At 40.4% G+C, this 10,787-nt stretch overlaps 1 protein-coding gene across 1 annotated transcript in view; it reads right to left on the bottom strand.

Moving 5' to 3' along the window:
* Positions 1-2,103: 2,103 nt before the first annotated feature.
* The window catches only part of Lamb1 (laminin subunit beta 1), a 70,301-nt gene continuing 61,617 nt past the window's right edge, over positions 2,104-10,787 (bottom strand). Inside the window, exons 27-33 of the mRNA XM_051144565.1 lie at positions 8,530-8,733; positions 7,865-8,009; positions 5,670-5,877; positions 5,347-5,488; positions 4,175-4,351; positions 2,558-2,717; positions 2,104-2,399 (exon numbers count right to left, since the gene is read on the bottom strand). Coding sequence (XP_051000522.1) covers positions 2,263-2,399; positions 2,558-2,717; positions 4,175-4,351; positions 5,347-5,488; positions 5,670-5,877; positions 7,865-8,009; positions 8,530-8,733 — 1,173 coding nt within the window. The 3' untranslated portion in view covers positions 2,104-2,262. The remainder of the gene's footprint in view (positions 2,400-2,557; positions 2,718-4,174; positions 4,352-5,346; positions 5,489-5,669; positions 5,878-7,864; positions 8,010-8,529; positions 8,734-10,787) is intronic.

Below are 10,787 nucleotides of genomic sequence, written 5' to 3'. Positions count from 1 at the left end.
CTTTTAAATTTTTTTTTCTTTTTAGTCATAGTAAATGGTCATTTTTAAGAGTGCTACAAAATTTTATTTATTGGTAAATGTTATTGAATGGCTAAATTGTAAAATGATTTAGTATCTCAAGAAAGGCCATGAACTAAATATAAATACTAAATAGCACTTTATATATTGTATCTAAATTCTTCATTTCACATTTATTGAGTACCTCCTAAATTTAATAGTAAGAGAAAAATTCAAAACTACTTAAAATATGCAAACAAGGTATTCACTTGACTGCAATTTAAAGGATACAGTTTTAAGCGAAGTGGGATAATTTCGATTCTAACAACAATGTTGTGTAAAGTTCAGGCTCAACGTTTAGTAATTATCTGTAAAACAAATGAAAGGACAGTGACCATTCAGATGCTTTATTTTATTTTATTTTATTTTGCACAGTGGAATTGATTATTCAAAGATTTATTTCCAGGCTTTAATTGCCTCTCTAGGCAGTTAAATTGGCTCAACTCCAAACTCTGATATCAGTTTGCAGCTGAAACTTGTGCCAGAAGTCTACTGAGTTGGGCAGTTTATGACATTGTGCATATGCTTTGCAGTGCCTTTTTGTTGTTGTTATTCAGTTTGCAGTTAGCAGGAGGGTTGGTGCTGTGTGTGCTAATGTGTCAGTGGAAGTGAAATTTATCTATTCTTAAAATCTAAAATGTTAGATTTAGGTTGGGTGATGGTTGATTTACATCTCGAATGTGCCCCCTTCTCTCTGGGAAGTTTCTAATATGGAAATAGTAATTTAATATGATCGCCTAGCTATGCAGATACAAAAACTAGTCTCAGTTGTCGGTATGAGAATACAAATATGATCTGAGTGAAGCATAAAGACTTTAGAGTAAAACAAGCTTTAAACATCTCTTTGCTATAATCCACTAAAGTCTCAGTGCAAGGAACTTATGGCAACAGCCCTATTCACTAAGCTATTTAGTATATAAAATAAGGGTTTTGGTGGAAAAGACATGGGGAGTAGAGTGTTTGAATGTTGTTAATGGATGAGCCAAAGCTAAGGTGCTTTAAATTATAACTGTCTGTAAAACTTCTATCCAGGCCCTGCTTCATTTGCACCTGTGTTGGATATGGGGCGGGGCCGCTAAGATGAATGTGTGAAGAACAAGGCAGGCTGGACTGCTGTCCCATTCAGCTGTGTAGGTGATGCAACTGGCAGTCATGTGCTAATGGTCTTTCTGCTTTGGACTAAGTACTTGTTCAGAATATTTGGTTGTGAGGCTGAAGCATAATGGAAAACCTAAGAGTGTGAGCTGTGTGTGAGTACGTCTGCTCTTTATAACATGAACAGTTTCCATCCTCCAGGCTAAATCACCAAAATCCTGCCCATCCGTAACCCTGGCCCTATTCTAGGTGGTAAAATATAGAAGGAAGAAGCCATCTTCTTTCTGATGCTTGGAGACGGTTGGAGCAACAAATAAAATGGTATAAGCTACCCTATATCATCTTATTTAACTTCCATCCAGGATCCCCCCTGGGGGATTTATAAGGAATATATAGTTTTAGTTTGTTTTCTTTTTAAATTATAATTTATTCATCTTACTTCCTGATTATTATCACCTCATTTGTATCTTCCTATTTTCACCCTCCCTCCCTCTTCCACTCTACTCCCCTCCCCTAGACCTCTTTGAGGGGGGGGCCTCCTCTCCCACCAGCTGACCACAGCCTATCAGATCTCACCCAGATAGCCTACGTCCCACCCATCGCCCCCATGGCATGGTCTCCCTGCCAAGGAGAAGTGATCACATCAGGAGCACCAGAGTTCATGTAAGAGGCAGTCCCAGCTCCCCCACAACTGTCCATTGCTAGATCTGAACCGGGGCGGGGGGGGGGGGTGTGGCGGCGGGGGGGTTCTAGGTTCTCTGTATGCATTGTCCTTGGTTGGTGCAACAGTTTGTACAGGTCCCTTCTGGGTCCAGATATGCCCGGCTTGATGGTCTCCTAACAAATGAATGATTATTATTAACTTGCTTGTACACAGAATACACATTAGTGTCATCTTCAAGTGCTTTACAAGCCCATCTTCACAAAGAAAGTAGCATTTTATAAAAGAAACATAGTATGTTTATACAAAACCAATGTATTTTATTTAACTTCATACAAAAGTGGGTGGTTAAAAACTTTAAATAGATAATGAGTTATTTTGCAAATCACTGCATCAGTTTGTACGTTTGGTTTACTTTGGTCACTGCAGCCACTTACAGCACTTTCCTCTTACAAGCAGGTGCTATAAACAGCAACTTTCTCGCTTATGTCCTTAAGGAGTGAACGGACCTCTCCTTCTAGTCGTACTAATTCTTGAGCTTTATCTTCTAAGTATTTTTGATTGTCCTCATATTTCCTTTCTAAATCTATGGAGACAAATAAAAGTAAAGTTAAAAATAAGGTTAAATGTGAACTACTTATACCATATGATTTTAAAATTAATGTAAGGGTACCAAAAACCTAAGCCAAAGTGAATAGATTTTTCACTTTTATAATAAGCCATAAACAGGAAGACCCGACCCACCTTCCAGCAGCTGAAGCTTGCTGTTGGCTTGAGCCAAGAGTGTCTTTGCTTCACTTTGTAGCAGCTCGGCTTTCCTCCTGGCCTCTGCTGACTCTTCAGTTTTTTGGGCAATTAAACTTTCAACCTTCTTATACTTTTCATCAAGTTCGCCATCTAGAGTCTGCAGTTCCATATTAAGACAGAAAGAAGTGAAACCAGTAATGTCCAAGATCTTCAGACGAAAGACATTAATATTGGGGGGAGGGGACAGGCAAGCATCCTGGATTAAGGGTCATCAAAGTACTCGGGCTTCATATTAAGTTGTAACCTTTAAAAACATTGCCAAGAAAATTTGGAATTTTAAGTCTACTACTGTAGGGCTTAACCCTATTTACTTTGGATGAGCACTTACTACAGACAAATAAGCACAACCAGCTATACAGAAGTAGACTGGACATCAGGAAAATAAAGGTTTAGGAAAGAAAAGGTCTATAACACACACAGAGAAGGGAATGGCTGGCTGTGGTGGTGCACACCGGTGATCCAGGCCCTTGGGGAATGGGAGGTAGATCTGAGTTTGAGGCCAACATATCAACACAGATCAATAACACTCCACAGGCACACACCAAATAGAGAATACAGGAGTTGAAGCAATAGGTACAACAGTGATTATGAAAATTTCTAGAGCCTTTAAATTTTTCAATATTGTTTTTTTCAATGCCATGAGACTATTTGGGAGATTTGTGCGCCTTCAGAACTGCAGGTAAGTAGGAACAAGGAGGAGTGTCGACACTGGCAAGTAATTTTTCTTGAGGTTTGCCCCTCTTCCCAATTCAGGTGCAGTGAAATTACTTTTATGTAGTATTGGAAAGCTACAATAACTTAAACACTCTTTTTTCAAAAATAAGAAATCAAAATTAGGCAATATAACAATCCTGACTTTACTTCCATGTTTAAAAAGCTGTCTTTGGAGGTAAATTTAGAAATGAAATGTGTGTAAAACATAAATCTGCTAAATACAGTGCCTTCCAATGAGAAGCAAAAAGTAGCAATTCAAAACAAGTCTGAAAGGTATGATTTGACTTCCTACTAGCTACTCTGTGCTAAGCTTTCTCCATTCTGTCTTTAAAGTATTCTCAAATAACTGGCCAGCTGCCATGTCATAAAGAGTTTTCTCCCCGAACTACAGTACAGAAATTCCAGTCTAGTATGTATGCTTTTAGACTACCATCCCAGTTCTAATTAATTCCATTCTTTTAAACTCATACCCAGGTTGAGATCTGAGGGCTTAGGTTTACAGTTGTGTCCCACAATCCATTCTTTTTCATTTATCCTAAAGACTGCTGTTTTACAATAGGTCATTGGGAGCAGGAGCAGGAGAGAAGGCTCAAAGGTTAAGAGCACTGACTGCTCTTCTAGCAACCGCATGGTGGCTCACAACCATCTATAATGTGATCTGATGCCCTTTGCCCTCTTCTGGTATGTGTGTGTACATGTAGGCAGAACACCCTATACATAATAAACCTTTTTTTAAAAAATAGGTCATTGGGCTATTTGTATCTTAATATTAACGAAGGTAAAGAGAAAACTGGTTGCCTATTTATCAACTTAGCTATGAAGTTACAAAGATTTACTTACCTTCTTAACATCGTCTGCACTCTGTTTTACAGTATATACTACTTTTTCAATATATTCTGCCTCCCCAGAGTTCTGGGCAGCTTTACGTTTAAGCTCTTCCACATTCCTCTCAAGCTTGCTGATGCGCTGGGAGGCGTTGGTCAGGGTTTCCTCAGAAGCTGCGGTTTCAGATTCAATCTAAAGGTGTGATGTTAATCATCCAGAACCCATTAGTATATGTTTAGGGCTATGCTAATTTGTACTAAACCAGAAATGTTGACAGTATTAGGACAGTTTAGATCAGTAGTTCTCAACTTGTGGGCTGAGACTTCCTTTGGTGATTGCATATCAGATCTTTTCATAACAGTAGCAAAATTATAGTTATGAAGTAGCAGCAAAATAACTTTATGGTTGGGGTCCCCGCAACAAGGGAAACTGTATTAGAGGGTCTAGGTATCGGGAAGGTTGAGAGCCATGGCTTAAAAGTGCCCGGCTTCCATTGTTTCTGCACCTCACATTCTTTTTTAAAAATGTCTTCTGATCCAAGCTGTATTTAGCTAAAGAACATTCACAAATGAGCAACTGTGAGAAGTATTTCCAATGGAAATTCCAAATTGTGTGGATAGTAAACTGATAACTTGCAGTCATCTTTGTAGATAGTCCTGTCAGCTTGGTGTTAAACTCTGCTAATGAAGGGGAGTTGACTTGAAGATGTGGAGACTCGGGACACTAGAAATACCAAGTTACCCCAGCAGAAGAGAGACCTGGGCAACTGGTAAGAGTCTGTAAGTTGCTCTCATTGGAAGGACAAACACTATCTTTTAAAAGCTAGACAGAGTAAGGAATCTGGCCTTTAGCTTCCCTTCAAGGATAGGCATATTCCACAGAACTAACTGAAGAGCAAAACATTTAAAGCTAATTTGGTAGAGACACAGGCTAAAATTAGTAAGTCACACCCAAGATCCTCATCCTTGGAGGTATACCATTAACTTGGAAAAAATTGCGAATAATAATTAAAATTCTTAAGAATAGTGCTTAGTTTCTGACAGACTTTCACTTTAGAGGAGAGTAAACACCTATGCTAAGAAATAGTTCCAATTTAATTAAAGGAATAATTTTCAGTGTGACAGAGTTTCGTGTCCCTAAGTAACAAATACGTGTTTCCTCCATATAACCCAGGTCTAGCACCTTACCGATGTTAGCAGATTTTGGGTTCCTTGGATATCCTCATCAGCTTGCTTAATCGCCTTCTCTGCTGCAACCTGGGCCTTTTCTGCTTCTTCTAATGCTTCCTTCACCATGTCCGCAGTGACTTTAACATCTGTTGCACTTTTGCTGAGCAGAAGAACACACACTGCATTTAACATGAAAACATTTTTCCTTTGGAAAAAAATAGCATTTCTTTGAAAGCATAGTCTCCTGAAAGACCATTAGTTAAAGTCCTCTTTTACAGCATGCTAGTCACAGCAGAAGCAGCCTGCCCACCCGCCCAGATTGCCACTGTGTCTTCAGATACCTTGCTCTCTTAGCTTCTTCCAACAACATCTCAGCTCTGGCAATGTCAGCAGCACTCTGCTGCAAAATAACCTCTACTTGAGAAAGGGTTTCAACTCGTTCCCGGATGTCTTCTGTCAGATTATGTAACTGTTGTGGGGTGCTAGGCATTTCCATTTTCAGTACCTCGTTAGCAACTGCTTCAATACTGTCCAGATCAGCACTATCCTCTGTGAAAGGCAGACAGAAAAATCACACAGCTGCTTTGCTCAGCCACATCATATCATATACCCACTATTTCAGGGTTGCAAGAGACATGCCTCTAACAGTAAGGTATGCTCTAGGCTGGAGAGGTCATGCAAGATGAGGAACCAAGCAGGCTTTGAAGGGCATTTCAGGCTGGGGAGAAAGGGCAGAAAAAGCATGTTATGTGTAACTGGCTTTGGGTTATGGAAGATCAGAGCCTAGCATTTAAAGCTGGGACTACAAGGCCACAAAAACCTTTACACTCACATAAGGTTGGTACACACTTTGTCCCAGACCTCAGAGGCTAGCCTGGTCTACATAGGGAGTTGGGATAACTAGGGCTGTACACCAATATTCCTTATCAGTTACCTAAATTTAGGAAATTCTAGAAGGGATTGGAGTGTAACAAGAACCAAGACTTCAGCAAAACTCGAGTCTATGTCTATGTATTGTTAAGCTTTAAACAGGTCAGATCTCTGTAAGCCATTTTCATTTTTTGACTAAGAACATCAATTGGACCTCAGTGCACATAAATGTGGAAAAACAAATACATGGTTGAGGCATGGCTTTCCATCTTGTTTCCAGTTGTCATTGGAAAACTGTCTTTACTAGTCATTTCTCCTGTCTGTTAACAGATACCTGAAAATCAGGCAAAATGAAGTGAGCACTAAGTTATTAGTCTGCCAATTTTTACAGGCACATTCCACTTCAGTGGCATCTATGTATGGGCCATCTACTGATGACTAATTCCTCGTCAGAGATGCATGAGAATGCCTAACGCTTTCCTCCCTCCTAAAACGGTCTAGCAAAGGAGTAAGGAGGGGTCCTCTTCTTCCACCAGCCCCTCATGTCAGATCACCTCTTGTAACGATGGGGGTCAGCTCAAGAGTAAAGCTGATGGGCTTCGAATGGCAAGAGAGAAAAGGTGAAGTGAGCGAGTCTCAGACCCATGAGTTAGACTTATTTTTGGACTTGTTATAATGATATCATAAATACCCTTCTTGACTAATTCTGATCCAGTTGCAAGTTTTCTGTATCTTGCAACCCAACAGCATCCATGTTGACAGTATATGAAGTATAACCAAAACTTAAAATTTGGACCAAATTCTAGAGATTTCTTTCTCCACAGAAAACATTAACTGCTAGGTTCTAGACAGATGATAAAACCTTGGGGACATTGCTAAGGTAACAACCCCTTCAAGGTTCTATTGACAAAAGTCCTAAGTCTGTTTTCGTAGTAAATGTTTTGACTTCGTGGTAAGCCGCTTGGGAATCCCCGGCAGGTATGGCAGTGCCTGCGAACATTTGGGAAAGTTGTTTACAACCTATACTTCAAGACGAGGAGGGCTACCGAGAAAGTCAAGATGCTTATTGCCCTGTCAGAGGACCAGAATTCGGAGCTCAGCATTCTCTCGGGCAGCTTACAACCGCCTGCAATTCCAGCTCCTGAGGGTCTGACACCCACTTCTGGCCTTGGGGCACTTTTGTACACATGTATGCATACATATAAATGGCTTTCTTTTTTCCCTTTTAAGGCAGGCTAGCTGAGTGTAGTCCAGCACTGATGCCTAATTTTTCTACTTCTATCTTCCAAGTATTGGGATTACAGATGTACACCTACATGTTCAGCTTGAAATGAGACCTTCCTTTCCTTCTTTTTCTTCCCTTCCTTCCTTTTGTGTTTTGAGACAGGGTTTCTCTGTGTAGCCTTGGCTGTCCTGGACTCACTTTGTAGACCAGCCTGGCCTCGAACTCAGAGATCCACCTGCCTTTGCCTCCCAAGTGCTGGGATTAAAGGCTTGCACCACCACACCCAACTCATGAAGACATTCTTAACAGGTATTTTCTGTTACTTTATTTCCTGCCAGAAATGTACTTTACCTAAAACTCAGATAGGAACTCTTGCCTCTCAAACAGAATTTTGCAGGAACAAATGTCTGAAAGTAGAAGTAAAACAAAATGACTACTTGCCAGTCAGAAAATTTCTGATCTGCTTGATGAGGTTCCTCAGGTCCTCATTGCTCTTGTCCACTTTTTCTTTGGTAGCATTTGTTTTCAGCAGTACGTCCTGAGCATTCTGCTTAGCCTCATCTGCTCTCACTTTTGCTTCAGAGACCTAAACATGAAGAATAAGCAGTCTATGATCTTGCCCTCTATAACCAGGTCCGCATGTCAAATGATCTAAAAAGTAATGTCAACAAACTTAGAAACAAATTCCTATTTACTCCAATACTGTGCTTCTCTGTACATAAAGGCACTCAGTATACACGTTCCTGTTCAGTATTCTTTGGGCCAGCATTTGAAATGTTTTCAAACTGTTGTTGGCTCTACAACACTTGGTGGTCTAAGTATGTGTCGTTTTAAAACTGCCCAGTTTTGTGCAGTAGAGCAATTACATGTTCTCTCAAATTGTTAATATAAGAGTTATGCTGCTTTCACCTAACCTACATGTTATTTCCATGAAGCAGAAGCAAACTCTTAGACTGAATAAGAACCTCAGCATCACCTTTTGACCACACAGAAACACCAGCTTTCACATTGGACAGTGAACCTAGTTAGCATGTGGAACTGACTCCTTTTCAGATTCTTCCTACAACTGCAACTAATGAACAACCTGAGCCCACCCACGGACTTACCATCTTAGAGAGTTGTTCTATTTCAGCCAGGGCACTCAGGACATCACGGTCAAAATCCATGGCTTTCTGCCAGGCACTATGGGCCACAGTGACCAGACCACCACAGCCAGGCCCCCCACACTTCTTCTCTCCTTCATCAGTTCTGCAGTTGGGGCCGCCACATTCACTTTCAGAACAGTCGGCCCCTGGAGGTGTGCCACAGGTCTGCAATTAACCAAGGGTCAAGAACACGGTTCAGGGTAAGTCAGCAACAGAACAGTTGAGGGTGGGCCAAAGAACACAGGTGGTCCTCAGCAAGGATACTTAAAAAGTGTCAGATGCAGGAGCCATCCAGCTTGCCTCCACTGACCTTTAATCTCCATACCTTCTAGTCAAATGCAGGATAGCTTATGAGCCCTCCTAGGTAACAGGCATTATCTGCTTTATCAAGTTCTGCTAGAGTCAAAGACTTTCTGAGTTACACTGGGACAGGGAGGTACTATGGAACTTTAGAGTCATCACCAAGTGCTCTGGTGAAGATGGCCTGCTATCTGGCCTGTAACTGTCATCAAGGATAGATGACATGTAGTGAGAAAAGTTAGCAAAGGATAGTGCTGAGAATTAAATGGAGATAGAAAAGCAGGAGGATAGGATTTGTGTAAGGAAAGTGCTGGAACATTTCAGATGCGAAAAGAAGACCGTTTGTATGAACAAAGGTGGATGTAACTTTTCCAAGTTCCTTCCACCACCCCACCCAGTTTGTACTCAGACCTTTTTCCTCTACCACAAACTTCTTTAAGATTGCGTCATGGTTATGACAATCAGATGTAAGCAGGGAAATTACGAACACGCTGTATGATAGGAAAGGGTTGTGCAGGAAGAAAGTTATATTTAGCACTTTATGGAAACTGTACTGAGGAGAGGGCAGGTTTACTGCAGTGGGAAGCAGTTACCAGAATACTTCCAAACACAAAAGCATTGTTTTCAAGACACCATGTTTTTAAGAGATACTGTGAACTCTTTGGCCCAAATAATTATAACTATAATCCCAAATATGTTAATAACTAAAATAATGATCTGGTTTATAGATCATAAAGCACTTTAGAATGATTGTATTCTCTCTCTCATATATATATACACACACACACACACATACACACACACACACACATACACATATATATATGTTTATTAAATGAGCATGGGGAGAGAAGGAAAGGGGGAAGAAATAGACACACAGAGGAAGAGAGAGAGGGGATAAGACGTAAGAGAGACTAGAATAATTGTATTCTACTATGTGCTATAGCAGAAAATGAGTCCTACTCAAGACTCAAACTTAGCCTTAGGAATGCCTTCTGGGAGCAGTCTGGCAGCACACTAGAGCTGCTTTGTTTCAACAATCATGAATGGGGACAGAAAGCCAGCATGACTGAGCTCTTCTCAATGTCCAAGGAACACAAATGGAAAATGGCAGCAGAGAGCCCACAGATAAACAATCATAGGGTAATTAAGACAAAAACTATGAAAACAAGAAAACTCTGTCTTACAGAAAAGCCTACACAGAGAGGGTGCTCATCTGTTAAGGCTAGAGCTACTCTTCCATGCCCACTTAAGTTGCCCTCGGTTGAAAGCAGAATTCCACTTCATTGCAATTTGTCGAGATTTTTAAATGACTGATTTTTCATTAGGATTTGTAAAGAAGGGATCCTAAAACATGAAGAAAACTAACATACATGTGAAACTGTGTGTGCACTCTTAGGTATACGATATGGAGAAGCAAGACCTTCATTTTTCTTTCATCAACAAAATGGCGGTAAATTGTATAGAAGTTAAGGAGCACTGGCTGCTCTTCCATAGGTCCTGAGTTCAATTCCTAGCAACCACATGGTGGCTCACAACCCTCTATAATATGATCTGATGCTCTCTTCTGCAGATAAAGCACTCATATACAATAAATAAATTTTTTTAAGTGTCATGATATAATGAATACCAAGCCCTGCAGGCATCCAAAAACAAAACAAAACAACAACAACAACAAAAACAAAACAAAAAATACTGATCACAATACGAGATGAGGGCTTTTTTCTATTTCAGACTGTGGATGTGGTGAGGGGCAAGAGGGAAAATGGCAACTACAAAGTGGTTAAAAGAAAGGGTTGGTTTGGTTTGGTTTTGGTTTGTTTTTGTCTCCAGTGCACCATGGTCCTTAAATCAGAAGCAGCTCAGCTTGCTACACACTGTTGGTTTGCAATGACGGTTGAAGGTGACTTGGAGTGGTG

Source organism: Acomys russatus, chromosome 1 (genome assembly GCF_903995435.1).
Source record: "Acomys russatus chromosome 1, mAcoRus1.1, whole genome shotgun sequence".
NCBI classification, from domain to species: Eukaryota; Metazoa; Chordata; class Mammalia; order Rodentia; family Muridae; genus Acomys; species Acomys russatus.
Note: the sequence above shows the minus strand (reverse complement) of the source record. Positions and strands in the feature narration are given on the sequence as shown.